Source organism: Bacillus rossius, chromosome 1 (assembly GCF_032445375.1).
Source record: "Bacillus rossius redtenbacheri isolate Brsri chromosome 1, Brsri_v3, whole genome shotgun sequence".
NCBI lineage: Eukaryota > Metazoa > Arthropoda > Insecta > Phasmatodea > Bacillidae > Bacillus > Bacillus rossius.
Window position 1 is genome coordinate 78,210,801 of NC_086330.1, and position 23,532 is coordinate 78,234,332.

General features: G+C 33.3%; 1 protein-coding gene across 10 annotated transcripts in view; it reads right to left on the reverse strand.

The window, feature by feature from the left end:
• LOC134538168 (uncharacterized) overlaps window positions 1-23,532 on the reverse strand; it is a 129,353-nt gene that overhangs the window by 48,737 nt on the left and 57,084 nt on the right. For all 10 annotated transcript variants that reach the window (XM_063379273.1, XM_063379232.1, XM_063379300.1 and 7 more), the window contains one exon: window positions 14,859-14,992. In XM_063379273.1, coding sequence (XP_063235343.1) covers window positions 14,859-14,992 — 134 coding nt within the window. The remainder of the gene's footprint in view (window positions 1-14,858; window positions 14,993-23,532) is intronic.

The window sequence follows — 23,532 nt, forward strand, 5'->3', positions numbered from 1 at the left end:
AAAAACCTATTTATTATTAAAATATTTTAGAAACTTCTGTAAACTTCTGGAACATTGTAAGAACTTAATGTACATAAAATATTTATGTTCTCTAATGTTGCAAAAAGGTTGATTAAATATTTGGTCATTTTCCACGCAACGAAAATATGAAAAATATTTTTCACTCAATATATCCAGATTTGAATAGTTTTCAATGCAGCATTGAATAGCTTAGAACGAATTTCATATTATATGTCAACTAAGGTAATTATATCATTTTTTTGGCAATCAAACACTATTTTTCATCCCTTGCAATAATAACGTGGTCCAAAATTTTGCTTTGCACCAAGATTTAAGATAATAATAACATGGTTTAAAATAAATTCAAACAAATTAGATATTAAGAAAGTTTTGAATTTTTTTTAAATTTTGACCCATATTTTTACTGTAATAATATGTTTCATCAAAAATTGTTTCAGCCAAAGTTTCAGATGAAGTTTAGGATTCATACAATAAATTATAATGGATATGATTGTACATGTATTTTAAAAAAAAATAATCATTATTTTTTGCTTTCAAATCATGTTATTTCTAACCCTTGCAGTAATGGTTATGCAAAAAAAAATTATTTTAACAATAGTTTTAATCAATATTTAGACAGTTAAATAAAAATATGAATGGATTCGATAATGTAGCGGGTAGAGAAGTTTTATTTATTTTATTATTCCAACCCCAGGTTAATTTCAACCCCATCAATAATGGTATGTATTATCAAAAATTGTTTCAGAAAAAAGTTTTAGATAAAAATTGTAAGATTTACAAACAATCTGAACAGATTTGGTAGTGTGCCTAATTAATAAGGGAGTTACTAATTTGTTGTTATTCAACCCCTGTTTATTCCACCCCTTGCAGTCATGGTAGGTCGTATAAAAAATTATTTCAGACAAAAGTTGTAGATAATAATTCAAGGTTTTACAGTAAATTAGAATGAATTTGATAGTGTACATGGTACGGATAAAGAGTTTTTTTTTTAGTTGTAAAATTTTTTTCAATTCCCTGCAGCAATGACTCATCTTATCAAAAATTGTTTCAAACAAAAACTTTAGATAAAAATTATAAGATTTACAAACAGTTGGAATGGATTTTATTGTGTCTTTAACAAGGAAGTTATAATTTTCTTTTTTGCCTTCCACCCTTGTATTTCCACCCCTTTTAGTTATGGTTGGTCATATAGAAAATGATTTCAGCAGAAAGGTTCAGATAATATTTATATGGTTTACAAATAATTTTAACAGATTTAATAATGTGCACATTCAGGGAGTTATAAACTTTTTTGTCTTTCAACATCTGTATTTATCACCCCTTGCAGTAATTATTGATCATATAAAAAATAATTTCGGACAAAAGTTTTAGATAATTTTTAGGTTTTCCAATAAAAAGGAATGGCTTTAACACTTAGCACATTGAAGCCACATTTTAACCAAAAGTATCTGTATACTGTACCTTTTAAGGTTAATTGGTGATGTTATTTCTAAAATTAGTGGTACTTTAAATAATGTGTGTAATTTTTTTTTTGTTTTTTGAAACGTTTAATTTTTTATAAAAATATTTGCTTAAAGTGTTTTAATTTATATTATAAAGGCAATATTTACCCTTTATAGAAAGTAAATATTTAATTTCCTTTAATATTTATTTTGTTTGATTACACTTTGTTCCGTATGTTTATATTTGTAATCTATGATTAATTCAAACTGTAAATTTCTTTGGTTATCATTTTGTCTATGTATTACTCTATGTTAATTTTTATTTTAAATTATTGTCAAGGCTAGAATAGCAGTATTTTTTATTGAAACCACTATTAATTTAAAGATGAACAACGACAGTAACGGGTAGTAATTTTACTAGTTTTGTTTAATCAACAAACTTTAGAAAATCGTTTATTAGTGACGGGGAAAAGATTCTTTTAGAATGAATTAAGAATTCATTAAGGCAACATCTAGAAACGCAACGATTTCGACATTAATTTAGAATGGAATATTTACGGAAGAATTGAAACTGTTTATTAATGCTAATATTGACTGAGATGTGGAAGGAACTAGTAAATTTAATCAACTAAGATAAAACTCAATCGTCAAGAATCTAAATAATTATTAAGAAGAGAAGTTGACGAATATCCAGATTCAAGAGATCGTCCAAGGACTGTAAATTGCTTTAAAACTACGAAGAATAAATGCCGTTGATCATCCCGAAGAAAGAAGAATCCTGCCGAAATATGAAAAGTCGCAGTTCGAGCCCGGGAAGGATGACCGTCGTGCAGTCCAGCCCAGTTGCAGCCCACAGCTCGAAGGATGGAGTCGTGATGGCGCGTATTCCTGCTGCCCGCTAGAGACCGGAGGAGCAACACCGAGTTCGCAGTCCTGATTGCGGCGAACCAAGGATTCTCCGAGAACCTACACGTCTCGTGGTTATCTTGCAGCAAGGTTTGGTCCCTTACCCCATCGCCGAAGACTCGCTGATTAAAGAAGTACCCTCACGAATTACGATTTAAACCAGACGAACATTTTTCACCGAACTAGAATCTTTTATGTTATCGAACATATTCTTTGTATAGAAATACCGTGTACTTGTTCATCTTTAGATTTACCATTCATATCCCGGAATCGCGATCCCAAACTAAATAATATTAGATAGTATAGATGGAACTTGATATTGAAAGAACATGTTGCTATTTTGTTTGACGGGTACTGCAAGTTACGTATCCAGTAGTCCACGCTCTGCCGGACTGAAGTTAGTAAAATAAATAACATACTAATAATTAACATTTTATCTTAAAGATAACTTACTCAAATGAAAGAATTGTTAGATGTTTTGAAGTCTAGAGTAATAACAAATTCCATCTGTATTTTAAAATAAATTATTTTAGTTAAATTTATTTATATAAAGCGTGATTAGTGCCTGTCGAAGTGTATTGTCACCGTCTGCATAAACATTACACGCAAATATAAATATTACATTTGAATTTGTTTACACATTATTACAAGGTCTAGTCACGAGATTAGTATTCAACATATTTTTGACACACTGTAATTTGACTGTAATCAAACTTCTAGACACAATTCTTAAAACTGAGAGAGGTAGGCTAGAGAAACTGAAATTATTAACTACATTAAAGAATTTCAATATTTTACACTAGCTGACTCTTCAATATATTACTGAAAATAATTTTTTAATAATAACATGTTTTCAAGAAAATAAAAAAGTTTTATAGGTGAAATAGTTGTTGGATTATTTGAAAATATGATATAAGTTTATGTATATATATTTTTTATTAGTTTTCAAATTTATGAAGTGTATTAACAGCATTTTAGCACTTGTATAGCTAATAAGAAAGAAACTTATACATCACTATCATAAAAAATTGAGAATACAGTAAAATAGCACAATTTAGCATTAAAGGTAATCAATGAAGTGAATGTAATTACAGTAAATAAATCTATAGTCACTATTTATTTTCTTGGCAGCTCTCGAAATTGAAAAACTTACATACAAAATTATATCGCTATTATAGAAAATAATTTTATAATTATATAATAAAAATTATCAAATTACCAACACAATGGTTGATAAACAAGGTTCCATATGTAGCATTGCAGGACAGTGCCTTCCCCAATTTTTCTTTAAGTTTTTATGAATAATATGTTTTAACAGTAATACTATATATAAGTTGTTTAAATAATTTTCAGGCATAACCTAACTGTGGTACATGTAGTAAATCATTGAAACTTACAATGAATCTTTTCAAATAACTTTCATGATAATATTTTACCATTTATAATTGTTTTCCATATTAATATTTATGTTTCCTTATGTTTTATTAATGTACTCTCAATTAATTACCGTTTCTAATATTTGTGTATTGTTTAAGCCTATTTGCTTTATTATGAAACAGCCATGTAACTGTAAATTTACCGAATTCTACCTAAATAATTACTTTTTATGTGTTTTAAAATGTTTTTTTTTTTAGCTTTAAATATTTTGTTTATATGCGCAAATACACTGTAACATATTTTTATTTTGTAAATTTGTCCATGGGATGATGAAATCATGTGAGCCAGTTGCGTGTCAGTTAGAGTGAGAAAGAAAGTCGTGCGTCGACACAGTGAAGTCGAGGCGATACAACGATAATGATGCATCCTGTGTGAGAGAGAGACAGAGCAACTAGCGTGAGAAAATATTCTGGGAGTCCCCGATTTTGATGGGAAATTGAAAAGAGACCGATCAAGGGAAGCCCCGAGTTATGTGTGTTCAGGGTTTTTTCATGTGTTGTAATTTGTTCTGTGATTGGCTGGTGTTGGAGGGAGTGTTTGATACTGTGCTGTGATTGGCCGAAAGTTACGTCATGGTGCAATCCTTGGTCTCTCCTGAGACCAGTGTATCGTTTTGGTTCTTCAGTCATCTACTGAACAGCGACTGAGGAAGTGGTTAGTTGAGTAGGTGGCTCACAACTTAAATATGAATATTTAACGAGTAAATTTCGCGGCTGTGGTCCGGGCGTTACCGGTTTATAATCTACCTTATTTTGTTATTTGGACACAATTAGAATATTTTGACTACAGTCGTCGGTAATCGCCCAAAACAGGACTTACCAAGGTTTGTCACTGTTTCCGAGGACATTGTCCTTCGGCATTGTACCGAAAGTTGAGTGCAACTGCGGGACTTAATTTCGAACTGTTTTATTAATTCAATTTTCGGCCAGTCAGTGTGTGATCCAAATTAATGAAGCTGATTCGTTGTGAGGAAAATACTGTTTCAACTTGTAAATGTTGTCGCAAGATGGTGTAAAATGTCTCGCGAATTCGTAAGGTATACCTAAATAAATAATCAGTGAAAAACATTTTGTGTACGAGCGACATTACTGAAATGCAACATCGCCCATAACTAATATTCTGAGGGAAACATAACCTCACTTTTTCAGCATCCGAATATGCAAGTGTATCTTGTGAGTTACCCTTCGAAGACCAAAACGTAAAATATCTGAGCTAGTCCGGCGGTCTTTGGAGTGTAACACATATAATAAAGATAACTAAAATTATGCATCCTATTATGAAATAAGTTTTCAAAATAGTAATAACATGTTAGAAAATGCCGGTACTTTTATAATAAATAATAAAATGAAAATAGCATAATAGTACAGAAATGTATACAAATATCATACAACGAACAGTTCTGCAAAATGTCATACTAAAGAAAACAGAAGATGCCTATTAATTTATGTACATAGTTTTTCAAAACAATAATGTATATTTACAGAATTTCAATTGTATTATATCAAATAAAAAAAATAATATCAAAACATCAATACAATGAGCAGTTATGAAAAATTTCATTCTAGTAAAAAAATGAAGTTGCGAATTTCAGTTGTGACATTACTTTTCAATTATTGTATAGCAAATTTCCACATCTCAGTAGTGATTATACATAATAATATAAATAATAATGTAGCAAATTATCAATATGAACATTTATGAAAACAACATTATAGTAATGAAAATTTCGGTTCATTAGATAGATACCTGTTATTTTACTTAGGAAAATATTATTGAAAACATTATTTTCTGTTGGATGCAACATCATTTACACAGAATAGTCTCTTGAGGAGTGCAACTTCCTGAAACACTCAGGAAGGCATAATGGTACACTGCAAGATGAGCACATTCATCTTGTTTCTTTCCGTACTGTTTTGCCTGTGTTTTTCTTGCTTGTGTCGGCACACACCTTGCACAATCTAGTGGGTCATTCCTTCTTCTCAGTTGCAGGAATATTTGAAGGAAAGTGCTTTGAGGTGAGTCTTGATGCACAAGAAGGCTCTGGCAATGAACTCTCTCACTCCACTGTAGCACACACTGCTAGAGAACTTGCTACGGTCCTTATAAAGTTAGCAAAATGTAAGCGACTGTTCTGTGCCTGTAGTCTTTTGTAAACAAGATAAGCATTGGCTGCTGACATGATGAGGTAGTGAAAAAATAGTTTCTTCCACCATTTTAGAGTGTCTCGTGAAAATGGGTAATAACCCTGCAGCTGATCTCCACGATCCACCCCACATTTGTAGAGATTGTAGTCAACTACAATGTTTGGCTTTGCTTTCAACACATGACCTCCTTTTGCTTTGGTTTGAAGTACAGTGGCACCATTCATGTGCAATGAAGATTACATGAATACATCACGTGTATCCTTCCACTTCAGAAAAAAGAGTTCTTCAGAACGTCGAAAAGAAAATTCTCCTTTCTTCAAGCGTTTGTTCACTAACTGCTTACATAGTCCTTTCCTGTTCTTCATTACGGTCCCAACACCCAAAGTATCATCGTGCCGGAGCTTTCTCAAGAGAGGACTCGTGTAAAATCTGTCCATGTATATAACATATCCCTTTCCCAAATAATTACTACACAATCTGTAAATGAGAGGCTCAACTGCATTGCTGTGTCCTGCAGCTGCTCCAGAATACAGCTCTGTGTTCAAGACATAACCAGATTTTGCTTCAGCCAGTATGTACGTTTCAGTCCATATTTGTGTGGTTTATTTTTTATGTACACTCTGAATCCAATACTTCCTCGAAATGGACACATACCCTCATCAACTGTAAGTTCTTTGTCTGGAGACAATGATGCTTTACTTTACTTTTAAAAATATAGTATTGGCCTAATTTTGAATACAGGGTCGTGATTGGGGTCATTTTTTGAAGCATACTGGTTGTTGTCATTCAGGTGCAGCATACTCAGTATAGAAAGAAATCAGTCTCTGCTCATGAGCTTGCCTGCTAAAGATGAGTGAAGGACCGGGTCCGTGCTCCAGTAATCACTTATGATCGGCTTTTTCAACAAACCCATGTGAAAAACTATTGCGAAAAAAACACTTTATTTCGTGAAGCTTCACAGGAACCCACTTATTCCACATTGAATGTGGTTTCAACTTTTGCTGACGTCTGAGTGCACCAAATGTAGCTGCAGCATAATGATTTGTCTCTTTCTTTATGAGTTTGAACAAATTGTCATCAAAGAAAAGAGAGAAACATTCCAACACTGTACAGTCACTGGTGAAATCAGCTAAGACACCACAGTTTTCCTCAAATATTGACAGTGCTGGTTGATTATCATCTTCACGCCAATTAAAATAATTCCTTGGCTGAGCGGAGGTTTTATGTTGACTGCTTGGCTGTGAAGGTCTTTTTTTAGCCGAAGTGGAAGGCGTGTCATGTGATATTTCAAAAGCAATATAAGCATATATATTTTTTTGTATATAAATAATTTTTCAATGAATAAGATTATTGATTTCAAAATCCACATCTAAGGTTCTTGTGTAGAACAGCAATTCACTGTAGAAATATGAAATATTCCGCCAAAGTTGTTGGATAATAAAATAAACCATTAATACTTTAGCTAGTGTTTTTACTAAGGGCAATTTTCAATATTGAAACACCCATCCATTTTATATAAAAGAAAAGTATGTAAAATATATTTATATTTGCAAATTTGAATGTTATTTATTACATTCAACCTACAAAAAATCAGTCAGTACATTTATATAGCACTGCTCAGTAATATTATATAAAGAGGCAATAAAAAAAGTATGTATAACAATAAACAAGGAAAAATATAACATAAAGTTTTCCCCATATTACTTTCCTACAGAAATAATAAATATTGCCCGAATGCAATCAATGGTAGTGTGATAAAAAAGCCACATACGTCTAATCAAAAATTGTTATCAAAAATTGTTTCAGAGAAAAGTTTTAGATAAAAATTATAAGATTAATAATACATTAAGCAAAATTTATGTTGTGTCTATGAAAAGAGTTATGATTATTTTTGTCCTCCAAGCCATGTATTTTCAACCCGTTGCAGTTATGGTTGGTCATATCAAAAACTTATTATGATAAAAGATTTTGGTTAAACTCCTATGAGTTATAATACATTCAAATGATTGTGATATTTTCAATATTATGGAAGTTATAGCAATTTTATTTCTTTTCAAAAAAGCTATCCCCATTTCCGCACCTTTGGTCGAATATTGCCCATTAACGAACTCGACCGAGATTTTCCACTACTAGATTTTATGTATCAGTTTGAAAGTGATTTGAGAAAAATTGTGACAGTTATAAAGACTTTTGAGTTGACTACGGTTTTGAGGTCTATGGACCATGAAATGAAAAACTATATAAAACTTTTCTGAAAGTCACACCATGGAAACGGCTACAATAGGTAGTATTTTTTGAATTCTATCTAAAAGAGTTTGTATATAATGCAAAATTAATTTTGTGTCTGCAAACAATTGCTATTGATGTACCTAAAAATAATGAAGGTAGGCTATCAAACTTGAAATGGAAAAGCGGAATTTAGTTTTTCACCCTTCTGCTTACCGTAAAAAGCCCAGAATTTTTTATTTCATGCCTTTTTCATTAATACGCTTCTACTTCCATGTAGAACAGAAATTATACAATAAACCATCACCCACAGAGTCTGGTTAGAGCCAGGAGGTGTACACTGGATAGGGAGGAAACTATCTCTTTTTTTTTTGGTCCCTCTCCACGGGTATTTTTTTAGTAATAATGAAAGCCATTATAAACTGTTTTTTTTTAATTTCAGCATGGTTATTTATTATTGTATTATATTTTATTTTAAAAGAAAATACTTACTATTTGTGTTTAACCTGAAATGTTTTCAATACATTTTTGTCTTTGTCATGAGTCAAATGTTATATTCAGGGTGTCTACCAGATCTAGTAAATTAAATTCCCTGATTTTTCCAGGCATTCCAGGTCTAAAACTGAATTTTTCCAGGTTTTCTTTAACACAATTACGACATTCCAAGAAACTGAAAAAAAGAAAAAAAAACTGCATTATATTACATTGACGGGTTTCAAAGTATTTCAACTTACTTAAATTAGTAAAAAAATTACCTTCTTCCAAACGTGGCCAAAGTGATTCAATTGATGGCAAATAAAATATGCTGTTACAAATATTTCACACACTTCCCTTTGCAAAAAACATTAGTAAAAGGAAGCTCCCATCAATTTCGCAGTGACTCAACTTTTGCGTCTATTACACTTGCTTCAGAACGAGCCAAATCCAACACTTGAGCCTTCTTCAACTGCAATGCCTTGATCTCCTCTTCAACTCTTCTTTTTCTACCTTCTTCTTGTCTGTAGCTTCCTTTTCTTATTGTTTTGTTTGCAGGGCTTCCTTACGCCTACAACTAGCATTTCTTACATACTGTAATATGGACTTGGTGATATCAACATGCTCTACACCTCCAGAACGTTAAACAAAGTCGTACATCTGTCTTAGTGCGATCAGTATTTCTTCCTGCAAGTTTTCAGTCAGCAGATTAGAATTCACTGAAAATCCTCTTTCCAATGATGCATTTCCATGGGAAAGTACCAACACCATCCTCCCAAACTTTTGAAGGCCTGTTTTGGAAGCTACTGTATGTGCCTTAAGAATGAGCATCCACAAGTGATCAAGGCGCCAGTCTTCTCGAGAAAAAGACGAGAACAGTGCTGCAGAATCTTGCGAGGAACATACCAAATGATATGATCACTCAATGTTATCAGCTTCTTGTCCTGATAGCCACTAGTTTTGAAGACAACATTCTAAACTGTACTTCACACGCTGTTTCCTCACACCCAAATTTATTAAAGCCACAGGCGGACATAAGCAGGAAATTCCCTTGGTAAGATTCTACTTCAGGGGACTTTTGTCTTGAAATTTTTTTACCATAACCTTTAGACAAGTCCTATCATTTTTCTGTAACAGGACAGGCTTTTCTGGTACTTCCTCTTTCTTGATAGCATGGCGTACTGCATAACCCAAATTGATATTGTTAGCAGTCAATAGATTTTCCTGGTTATCTACATCCAATTGAGATACATTGCGTTTCTCCCTAAAGCTCTTCAGTACTTCCGGTTTCAAAAACTTTCCTGCCAAAGCTAATAAAATGTCTACCAGTGAATCATAGAGAAAAGGTGCCATGGGTGCCTCACTTTGGAACATTGTGAGAAACAATTCCAGCTCTGATGCCAAAAAGTGGAAGAATGTCAATTTTACTTTTAAAAGATTATCTTCAAGAGCACTTTTCACTACACTGAAAAAGAGAGATGAAATAGAAACTTCACTAACAAATTTCTTTAGGTGGGGTAACGTTTTCATGGCACGCTCAGCAACTGCAGTATTCCATCTGATTGCACAAAATTTCTTGGGAAAAAGCTCTGATCCAGTTATTCTAATGTAATCTGCCCTCCTTGCAGGTACGTGCTTAAACAAATAGTAACTGTGCCTCAAAAAACTAACAACGTCCCATTGTGTAGCAGAAATTCCAGGTTTTGAAAGCACCATGGACCGTATGAAGCCCACAGCTACCAATTTCTAGCAACAATGGCGAATCTTCACCAAAAGTATCTGTGATATGTATTTTCAAAGCTAACAAAAATGTCCAGTTTACGTTGAGGGCATCCATAGATACTTAAAATGAAATGCACCTGTCGGTATAATCTGAACGTGGGAAGCACATGCTGCAGCACGTCACGTCAGCAGGATAACAGACTAGCTTGAACCAGTTTGTATCACGTGATTTGATGCCACTTCCGAATCTGATGGTAAATAAAAGAAAATGGATGTGGGAACTGTTCGTTATTTGCCATTCCAAAATAAAAATGGGAGGGGATACACATGATGCCACGTCAATGCAAGCTGATCAATAAACAAAAATTGTATTGCCAACTACAACCTACCAAACAAAAATTCCCTGATTTTTAAAAAAATTCCCTGATTTTTCCCTGATTATTCCCTGATTACAAAATTCCCTGATATTTCCAGGTTTTCCAGGTTTTCCAGGGTCAGTAGACACCCTGTATATTCATTTTGGAGAAAACTAATGGCATCGGGAATTCTTTCATTATGTGGTGAAATAGCGGTATTGATTATTTTTAATACAACCAGACAAATTTTTAGAATTTATGTGAAGGTAACAATTTTTCCATGAACTATGGGTGGCATCAGAAGGTTAAAGTGATATGCCAAATATTCCAATGAATTCTATTCATTCTGCTGTGGAAGGTGGTATTGTTTGGGAGGATTCGTTTTACCTATGTTGGTGTGTATGGGAAAGGGCCCAAAAAAAAAACCACAGAATAACATTGCTGTTACACTCTGGTATACCTATATTTACTATGTTTTATCGCATAATCGTCACATGTGCATAATTGTTGCATCATTATTTTATGGTGTCAAAATTTGGAGAAAAACATTTCTCACAAGAATTTTGCATGATGTTTTTGGTCCCGCTGTTAGATTCCAAGCGCTTTGTGTAGGTAGTTTTCCCATATAAAACAATGAATTTTGAAGTTAAAATCTAATATTCATTTGGATATTACCATTTACTTATTTAATCAACAGAAATACGACATTGTCTGATGTGTAAATTTTCATTTTAAAGCGTTTTGAAACCTTTTAACCATTAACTGTTTGTCTATGTCACCGCTGTGTACAGTGTATAAAAATGTAGCCAGTGCCAGTTGGCATCATCCATGTTTGATTATGTTGATTCCCGTATAGAGCACGCGCATATCGTCGAATATCGATACAATAGCTCACCGATTTCATACAATATACTTACTCTGTCTAGTTCCAAGTTAACTACATTTGATAGACCACACTCTTTCGTGGGAAGTGTGTATTACGATGATAGTTATGCGTTAGTTCTGGCTCAGGTTTTGGTCACCATTTTCATTTTTCTATTTAAAGTTGAAAAAAAATGTTTTTGTACATGACTTATAGATTTAAATTGTTTGGTATGTTTTTGTATAATCTACTTTTTAAATAAACATACATTCCATGAATAGGTATTTTTTTATGAATAACTTTACCAAACAAACCATGCTTTCTTTGCATAAAAATTAGGGATGTGCGAGAAGTCCTTTTCAAAAACCGAGACGAGATCGAGACAGAAATACTAAAATTCTCGAGAATCGAGACGAGATCAAGAATTCCGTTTATTTCTTATTTCAAAATTGCAATTTGGTGTCAGTGAAGTTTTCCTCAACGAGATTTTAGATGCAATAAATTGGGCCCACCCTACTCTTTCCTCTTGAGTTCTTTGTAATTCTTGATGTGCAAATATCAACAGTTTTACATGTACAAGCTATTTAATGAAAGAAATGAAAGGACTACATATACGCTATAGAATATACATTTACAAAAATGAATCCACATAAATAAACAGACCTGCACTGTAGTCACATGAACATTTCAATAGGCCTATTATTGAAAACAGTCAACTTTATTTGGTAGCTGACATTTAAAATCTGCTGTTTAAAAAGACAAGCTGCTCTATATTTTCGGCCAACAGATTCTCTCTTCTGGATGTAACAGTGTTACCAGCACTGCTGAAAAGCCTTTCGCTTTCCACCTGCGTGTCTGGTATGGCCAAATATTTTTTTACGACTCTGGCAAGAGCAGGGAAAAGTGACTGGTTCTGCTGCCACCACATAAGAGGGTCACTTGATCGGGGGATAACATTTTCACCAAGATAAATGGTAAGTTCATTTTCAACTCTTGGTGACTTTACTGAGGAACAGCTTGATTTCTTCAGATGTTCAAAAGTATTCCAAAGAGAACAGGAGGCTTCAACTGTATCTGATGGATTTTCTTCTGGAACAGGTGCTATTTTATTATCAACAACCACGTTGAGATCTAAAGTAATACGCTGCACACAAATAAGATTTTCGTGGTCTTGCAGCAAAATGTTTTTGAAGCGTGGGTCAAGTACCATTGCAATCATGTCTTCTTTTACTGTTGTGTATAATGGAAACCTAGATTTCAAACTTTTCTGAAGAGAGATAGCAAATGCAATTCCAGGGTTACTTTGATCTTCAACTTAGTTAGAAAGTGTTGCCTCAATGCCATACAGCAAAGGTGTTTTGGAAGAGATAGTGGGAAATTTAGAGTAACACAGCTCTCTTGTGGCTTGTTCTATTGGCTGTATCACACTTACTACATTAGCAGCAAGCTTCCACTCACTCAATGTGAAATTTTCTACTGCCATTGAATCTCATAGATCTGCAGATAAGGGTACCTGCTGCTCAACAAGGCGGAAGAGCATTGTAAACTCACTGTTCCATCCTGTCGGCACCATTGGTAACAGCTCGTGTACAGGTTTGTTCAACTTTAGTTGCAGAGCATGAAGCCTTTCTCGAGCAATATTGCTGTGGCGATAATGTCCCATGATTGCCCGGCCTTTTGCTAGAAGGTCTGCAACATTGTGTTCACTTTTAGCATCTTGAAATGCCAACTGTAGTGTGTGGGCAAAACACTGTGTGTGAATCCATGATGTTTTGTTTATGGCAGCAGTGAAATTCTTAGCATTATCTGTAACTATGGACAATGGAATTGAATTGGTGGGAAAATTCCATTCGTCTATAGCTGCTGTCAGCTTTTCTTGTATTGCCAGAGCAGTGTGCGAACCTGAAAAGTGGTAATTTCGAAGGACATGATATTTCAACTCAAAGTCTTTTGTCAAATAGTGACTTCAGAGAAATAAAACTGTCCTGCCTTGCGGATGACCACATGTCAGTAGTAAATGAAACAGACTGAAGTCCATCATCAACATCTCTCTTTATTTCTTCTGCAAGTTTGGCTTTTTCTTCACGGTAAATTTTTGGTACAATAGACCTGGAAAATGTAGTGCGAGATGGTACTTCATAACCTGGTTCTAATTCATTTAGCAGTCCTTTAAATCTGTGATCCTCTACAATGCTGTATGGCTGAAAATCACATGACATTATTACACCAATTTTCCTGTCAATTATGTTTTTTCTAGCTTCACTAACTTTTTGTTTCTTTGTGACACAGTCTTGGATTGATAACTGTCTATAAGAATTTTCTTTTTGTTTTGTAGCTTTTTCCTTTGTTAATTCCAAATAACAAATAATCCTTTTCGGCGGCTGGATGAAGTTTCAAGTGTCGCAAGAGACCACTTGTTGAACAAGTCGGAATCTGAATACGTTTTTTGCACACTCTGCACTCACCCTCACCCTTTCGTTTTTCATAAAATTTCCAAATGTGCGACAATTTACGGTCTTGAACATTTCCAGAACTATCAGCCATTCTAATAATTGCATGTATTAGCGCTGAAAATCACTTTAAAAAAAAAACTGGTACGATCCTTTATTTCCCGGTAATTTAAACTAAACTTAACCCCAAAAAGAAAATAAACAAAGTATTGAGCTCTTACCATAGATTACGGGACACACAAACAGTGCCGTTGTTGCTAGCGATCCAAGCGACGTTCTTTCAAAATATGATATATTTTTCAAGTGCGACATGTATTGGTGTTTATTTGAATTGTGAAACGTCACTGTTTTTAAAAAATTTTACGTGAACGTGGAAAATAGAAAAATAAACAATATAACATACACTGTTATGTCAGCATGTGGTAACTAATTCAAGTTTTTATTTTAAGTACCTAGAAGCTCTTTTTTTTACGTGTAAGTAAAACTTCGCAGTTGAACAAATGCAAAAATAAACTTGAACAATTGCAAATGTAGATTTTGGAACCTTAAATTTCTACAGTAAAATTTACAAATTATGACCTCTCCCATGAACATACCAGGTGATATTTATAAAATAACCAAAAAATATATTTTTGGTAACTGGTAACTAAAGAAAATGTTTTTTTTTCTTCTCTCAAATACATATTTTCGCTAGTTTTTCATATTAGTATACAGAAGTATTGATTTAATGACACAAAAATTAATCTTCTTTCATCTCCTATTTATGATATGTATTTCTGATGAAAGTTGTAAATTGTGGTGGGTGGAGAAGAGCATACCTGCGGAAGAAGTCCTCCATCTCAGAGTTGCAGCAGGAGCCAATGGTGGTGCAGACGATCTCGGCACCCGAGAACACCCTGAGGCGCTCCGCCCGCTCTGCCTGCTGGACCTCCCGGCGGTACGCAGGTTCATTCTGCAAACCAACCACATCCACCGCTGGCTACGCTTCACAACAAATGTCTACGGCCATACCACACTAGGGAACAACAACATACATATATTTCTAACAAGAATACAAAATGTGAACATGTGAAACATGAAATGTAACCTGCTTGAAAACGGGTAACACTGTACTAAAATGAAAAATAACAGTAACACTAAACTCTGAGCAAACTAAAAATGTAGCCAGCACAGTGATGTGACCCAGTGGCTGAGGTCGATAGCCATAATCCACCCAAAAAAAAATTTACAGAACTAGAACTACATTTACTTTACTATAGAAAAACCACCAAATGTTATGGTTGTGCAAAACATTTAGTGGTGGTATTTATTCTGAAAAGTTTAGGACATCCATTTCATATTTTAATTACACTCTCTCAATGAAAGTCAGTTTAACAAATATTTTAGAGTTTAGTTAATATTCTCATGGCTAAACAAATTAATTCATACAAAATTATTTTCTTATCTAAGAAAAAAATGGGTGTGTGTACTTATGTACACATGTTAGAAGTTATACTTATTTGGCATGATAAAAAACTAAATATGATTTTGCATGCAAATAATTAATAGCAATTAAGTAATGAAAGGACTGGAGTGATATTCTAAATACAGTTGGAAAACATTAATTCAATCAAATTCAAATTTTTATATAAATACATTCTCAGTATTCAATATTAATATGAACACATGTATAAATTTATAATAATGTTATATTTATAATTTTAATGCAAATAAATTATACAAATGGGAACATAAATTCACTTATATAAATACACATGAAAAAGATTGTAAACACAATTTATATCACTAATATTTACAATAAATAAATGTATTGAATTATATGGACTAGTATTCAATATCAAACACTAAAGCAAATGATTTAAAACACATACATATATAATTTATATTTGTATGTAGCCTTTTTTTCATCCTTTGAAAATTTTGTTGATTGATGCACACGCATCTTAAATTTCAGTCTCCTCATGTTTTTATAACATGCCTAAAAAAGTATAACTTCAAAAACTAAATATTGAAAGTTTTAAAATAAAATATTCAATTTACAGTCTTAAATATGAGGAATATCTATAAAAACATAGCATGAAATCAAATACACGATGCCTTTAAGTTAAGTGGAAGAGACGTGTATGAGATATTTACTTTTCATTTCTGCTGATTTTTGTTAATTATTTTGTAGATGATGTCATAGGATATGAACAAAGGTAAACTTATTAACTTTTTTTAATGAAATTGTAATAAATAATATATTCATGGAATGATTTCACAGAAAAGTATTTTATTTATAAAAACTACCAAAAAAATATGAATAAGCCTGAAACTATGCCGAGGTATAGCAATTTTTGTAGTAAAAATTTGTAACAATATTTTTAATTAATATGGATACTTCAAATGGCAACCTTCTGTTTTTCAAGACCGGATTTTTTGGGTAAGGAGAGTAAAATATAAATTTCAATAAACCAATGAACTAACGTTGGTTAAATTCAAATTCAGCGAATCAGAAAATCTAACATTTCAGGTCCATTACTTTAAGGTGTTAAGTGTCTCAAAGAAGTAAAGCTTAAGCTATGTCCATAATTTTTTTCTTTCTTCCTTAGGCGTAACACATAATCACGTTTTCTGATGATCATAATCAAATTCAGCAAGGGTAAATCTCTGAAGTAAACCAAATTATCAGCTTCCTTAATGTTTTTATTGTTTCTAGACACATTATTTCTACTCCAAGTATCAAATGCTACGGTTGAAAATACTCATAGGTTACTTACACGTATTAATCAACATCACTCAAGTAGCAAATTCTCAAAATAATGGTCAAGGTTTTCGCATGTGGTAGTTGTGACAACAGAGTTATAAGCATGTGCTAGATAAACAGTTTAGCTACGATTTTCAAAATTTTCTTTAGAAATAATATTAATAATATACAACACTACTAAATTCGCTTTCCGTGGTGACTGCTGGTTGGTTCATTTAAAATGGAATTATTTCAAAATTAATACATACACTGGCCCCTTAGCAAATTTTCAACACTCATAGTCTAAGATTCGAACTAGAAACGACCATCACCCATCTGTTTAATGGATGAAAAGTATTTTATATCAAATTTAATATATTAGAAAATATATCTTGAGTGGGTTTTCTAAAAAAAATTCCTGGCCAGACCATGATTAATTAAAAATTGAAAAAAGACTTTTTATTAAATAATGCACTGATGAGTTTAACGAATAAATTTAATACCAACCGAAAGTATGAAGCCTATATATAGAATATACAAACGTTGGTTGTCTATTTTTTTCCTGGCGTGACTACTGGGTTGGCAGGTATAAACAGGTAAATCGATAATAGTTATATTTTCACCAATTTTTTAATAAATAAATCTTATATAAAAATGAGCGCTATTTAATTGCAAATACAATGATATAGGGTTGTCTGTAAAAAGTCTGGCCTGAATGACGGTTGTCGATTTTGAAAGGTGAAAATTTTATGCGTGTGGAAACTTGTGACAAAGAGGTCCGAGCCAAATATCCCATTCAATAGAAGAGGACGCAGCGTTGTAGCAGAGTCAATACTCATAAAAATTAGTTCAACTAATGCTACAGAAATACATTTAATGTTCGACCGCTATTTGTCACCCTCGATCAAAGATTCTGAACGTCAAGGTCGAAAGGAGTTTGATATTCCATATAAAATTTCAGGACCTCAATAAATTAGGTCAAATGATTTTTTACAAATCTTTAAAAATTATCGATTTAAAGAGGCTCTGGTACAATTTTTAGCTGCTTACTGGGAGAACAAAAATTTGGCTCCAATAATCCAAAACAAAAAAATATTTTTAACTGTTGAACATCAGTGCTACTCGTATCAAGTTCAGGATAATTACATTAAAAAAACTGAAGAAGTTGATTACACATGTTATCACAAAGAGGCGGATACGAGGAATTATTTTTCACGTTCATAAAGTAGCACAAGATCAAGAATTTTAATAAAGGCTTCTGACACTGATATTTTAGTTATTTTTCTGGGAAATATGCACAAAATTTCACAATCTGCAATTTGACTGGCTATTTCTGCGACTAAGAAACAAAAAAACCAACACCTTGAATGCATTAACTGCATCGATTTAGCATTGGAATTGGGACCAAAATTATGCCAAAGTCTACCTGCTTTTCATGCATACACAGGTTGTGATAACACTGCAGCATTTTACAATAAAGGAAAAATTAGGCCGTTTCAAAGATTTTCCAAGAGTGAAAAGGACCAAAAACATTTAGATCATTAACTAACGAAGCTGTTATCTTTATTGATAAAAAAATGGATATTGTTCAAGAGTTTACAGCCAAAATGTATGGCGTCAATCACTGTGTAGCGGTTTGAACTGCGCGCGCCGCATCGGCCTCCGGCACTCCGCTCCCCTCCTCCTTCTCCCTCCTTTTCCCTCCTCCTAGTGGTTGTTCTATGTCTACTCGTTCCCCCCCCCCTTGATCGACGCATGCGCGAGCTGCGGCGCGAGCTTATAAATTGAGCTGCAACCATGTCAGGAGCCTCTTTCTTGCTTCTGTTTTTAGTCAGGCTAGGTTGTCAGCAGTAGCTGATCTGTTGTAATCTACTAGCATGTAGTCCGTTAGGTTCAGTTTTAACTACGTGGGTGTGCGACCTCAGGGGAAAATGTAAGTTGGTTTGAGTTGTGTGTGAGGCGGTGGCCCTTACCTTAATGTAGAGTCATTTATTCTTGAATTGGTCTGTCTAAATTCCTTTTCGGCCGCCACCTTGAAAATTGTTTAGTTTGGATTAATGCATTAACGTAACTTCACTGTCAACTTCGTTTTTATTGGTAACTGTCTCCCCCCGAGACGTCGTCGCACGTATTTGATTATTTCTTATTAATGTAAATTCGTTCTGTAATTGTTACTGCACATTGCAGTAGTTTTGTAAAACGTAAATAATGTAACTTCTTTATTTAATTGTTTAATTGTAACTGCACCTTGCAGTAGTTTGTAAAATGTAAAATGTCTGAATTTAACTGCATATTTGGCACTGCTTTTGCTTCGCGTCAACTGCGCGTTGTATGATGGGATCGCTTACGGTGTAGCCGGCTTACCTTCGACGCTTGTTGTTAACAAGCCCGTTTTGTATAAAATCATTGCTTTTGATTTTTGTATTTAGCCTTGCCTAAATTGTATTCACTTAACCTCATCAGTAACCAAATGTTATGATTTGATGTTTGAATAAATTGTCTGTGTACCTGATACCATTTACCTTGCATACCTAATCTGCTCCATTCACGTAAACTCCAGTCCATGCCAGGTTCTGGCCTCCCATCCCAATGCTTCTAAGCTAGATAGGCTTTACAACTGCACCAGATGGAATGACACTAGACATCAAATATTTATGAAAAATTATGCTGCAAAAGAAGACAGTGAAAAATTCTTAAAAAAAATTAATAGTTTTGACTCGAATACTATACCACTATGCTGGATATCCCTACAACAAAAAATTTTACAAACAATTTTTGTTAATTCTATGTGGCTTAATGCAACAGATATTGTGAAATTGCAGCCTGAAAACTGAGGTTGGCATTTTGATGAATATTTGAAACCAACAGGATTTATTGGAAACCAAACGCCAATGAAAATACAAGACATTGTCGAAATTACGGAAAATTAAGACGATTGTACCGAGTTCGAGGATCAACATTTCACTTCTGATGAATCAGATATGGAATAATAATTATTGATTGTAACTTTTTTCAATAATAAAATTTTTGTATTAATTGTTTACAATATTTTAGGTTATATTTTAGGTTATTAACTACTCCAAAATAATGCTCAGTATTTACTAATGTATCGTTATCCTTCTCTGTTGCACGAATAAATAGCATACGCGCTCTCTTTCATTCAGCGGTCTCGTCGCACGCAGCTGTAATGTAGTGTCCTCTTCTACTGCAGGGGATAGTTAGCTCGGACCTCTTTGTCGCAACTTTCAGCTGGCGGTCACGTCACTCTCAGCCACAACGCTGCGTCCTCTTCTATCGCACAGGATATTTGGCTCAGACCTCTTTGTCACAAGTTTCCACACGCATAACATTTTCACCTTTCAAAATCGACAACCGTCATTCAGGCCAGACTTTTTACAGACAACCCTATATCATTGTATTCGCAATTAAATAGCGCTCATTTTGATATAAGATTTATTTATTAAACAAATTGGTGAAAATATAAATATTATCGATTTACCTATTTATACCTGCCAACCCAGTAGTTACACCAGGAAAAAAATAGACAACCCAACGTTTGTATATTCTATAGACTTCATACTTTTGGTTGGTATTAAATTTATTCATTAAACTCATCAGTGCAATATTTAACAAAAAGTCTTTTTTCAATTTTTAATTAATCATGGTCTGGCCAGGAATTTTTTATACAACCCACTCGAGATATATTTTCTAATATATTAAATTTGATATAAAATACTTTTCATCCATTAAACAGATGGGTGAAGGTCGTTTCTAGTGCGGATCCTCTACTATCAGTTAAAATCTATGCATGCTTTTAGAATAACAATGTCACTTACAGTAGCTGAAATAGTAAACAAAAATTTTGACATTGGTTCACTGAAACCCTATAATTCACTGCGCGTCACAGCCACAGATGCGTGGTTAGTTTCTTGTCTCTCTCATTGTGCCACTACACATTATTACTAATAAAAGTCTACATGTTTTCATGTGCATATTTAAAACTTCATCATCATTATTGCTTCTAACTATTTTAAAAACATTTATGTAAACCAATTTATTATCATCATACACATACTGACATGTTCTTATAACAAAATTATTTTTTGCCAAATTTTTAAATTAAAAAATACATCTATTTAATTAAAAGTTTAAAAAAATAATTTTTAAGTTGTATAATAGAACACCCAAGGCATTTAAATATGGCGGGAAGAACCAGTAGCACTTATAAATTTATAATTTTAAGTTAGGGTAGTTGTTCTTTGTGTTGAAATTATGACTTAATTCTTTAAAATTTTATAAAGGTTTAAATATATTTGAAATTTTTTTGTGTTAACGTCACTTAAACTTTGTTTTCGGTGTTTGTACCGGACAAGTACATTACGTTATACGCCACGGAAACAACACAAATAAGTGTTTCTGTCTAACCATTGACATGTCATCAAGCAGTAGCAAATTTTTCCTAGGCCCTTTATAATCATGGAGGTCTCATTGTCACAAATATTTCTGCGGGAGAAACACTGTTAGTTGGTTGAAAACTTACTTAATCTAACTTAATATTTGTTGCAACCCTTCATTTCAACATACAAAATAAAATATTTGTTTGCTATCATCTATGCATTTACCAGATTAACAAGTTTAAACACATTTAAATAATAATACTTTAAAGAATAATTCATTCCAGACACATACACACACGTTCATCTGTACATGCATACATATAAACAAACATACATACTTCTATGTGTACAGAATTGTACCCTTCAACATATTTTAATGATGGCCTACTTTTAACCTATACACATGTTTATAAATATCAATGTACTAAAGATATATAAATAACGTACTATAAATATTAACGTACACTCATATTCTATATGAATACAAACATGAGTTCATGAGAACATTTTACTTTCAAATGACAATTAAATTGATGACAATGATTATCATGATGATGATATCCTTAGCTGAATTGTGAGCCTTGTAACATCAGGTAAGGGCGCGGTTGGAACAGTGAAACACCTAAGGTTTTCTGGACAAGGTGTAGTGGTCTTGAGATTACCTTAGGTGACATGTGAGTGAAAGGATATAACACCAAGTATCAATCAAAAAAAACTATCAACTAGGACAAGCTGGGATGTTCTAACCTTGGACCAAACGACTGGACAAACAAACATACACATACGTACACACACCTACATTATACACACAATATATGCATGAGAACATATTTTAAAACAGATTTTATATATATATATAAATTAACATATACCTACACATGTATCTGCATTTTTTTTAATCAAGCTGTTGTAAAATTGTACTAAAATTCAAGCAAAACTTAATTTCACCCATGCTGTATATAAAATACACTTTCTGGAATTCTTCCCGAACTTGATGGCCACATTCCGGCGAACTAATTCATGAATCTGGCTGGATTTCTTCCAAACCACCTGCATTTTACGGAACAATCAATGAGCAGCTTGGAATTTCTTTCTTACTTGTGACAAGTTTTTTTAATTTTAATTTTTTATTTTTTAAATATTGTTTGTCTTTCGTTAATTTCTGGGGAGCCATTGTAACAAGAAAAACCAGTGATTGTCAAATGGTACAATTTATTTCACAAGACTGACAAAGTCTGCATCTAAAACCAGCACTTGTTAGTATTAAACTAGCGAGCCATGTATTGGCATTTGGACACGATGCAACGTAACAATCAGGTAGGGAAAACCAGCCCAGGGCGGAGGGCAGCTGAGGTCCGGCAACCCTGTGGCTGGCAGCCAGGCTATTTGCCTGCTTGCTCTGGGGGGTCGACAGAGGGGTGGGGTTTGAAACCTAATGCTCAGCCATACTTCACGGCGCCAAGTGAGTAGCGGGTTGCATCTGATATATTTTGGAATTTCAGGCGCCCAGAAAACATGCATTCACCTCATAGTTTGGATCTGTAGTACTATTAAGAATATCAGACTTTTTATTGTTCGGTATAGAAGTATATGGTTGTGTGCATTTCATGATTGTATTGATTTTTACTTTAAGTGAATTTTTGCAGTTATTATATTAAAGTGAAATTAGGTGATTTTATGGCCGTGCACAAATACTACTAGTCAATTTTTAAAAATTTTAAATTATGTCATTCAGTAGTTTACATATATGACTTGCACCATACCAAAAATTAGCAAATTTCATCAAGTATTTTTTGAGATCCATACTGCAAGAAATGATACAAAACTTAACTTTGAGCTCATGTAGCTCACAAACTATCAGTTTTAGAGACAATTCTTCACTTACGAAAATTTGTTTGTATTTAAACATTATTTTAACATTAAAATCAGAAATAAAATTTTTTGGGTCACACATCCTTAAGCATTGGTGAAAAACACTGTAACCAGTACAACTGTTTACAGTTATATTATTATTATTATTTTGATTATTATTGTAACATTAATTGTATATTTCATAAGCCGATCTTATGTATTTAATTATTTTATTGTAAAGAGGACAACCAAAGTTAACCTATATCACACATCTAATTGCCAGAGACAACACACTTTTAACTTCAGGGTCATCTAAGCATTATTCTTTGGAAACTTTATTCATTTGCTTTAGTTCAGCACTCTTACACGCTAATATCCAAGTTTTATTTCACTATGCAGTTAATTTGGTTTGCTGATTTTTTCCATAGCTCCTTGGTTGCTAGGGTCGGAAAATAAATAGTTAGAAGGAAGAAGAGGGAGACGCCATCGCCATCTTGCAGCGGGAAGACGTTTCTCGGG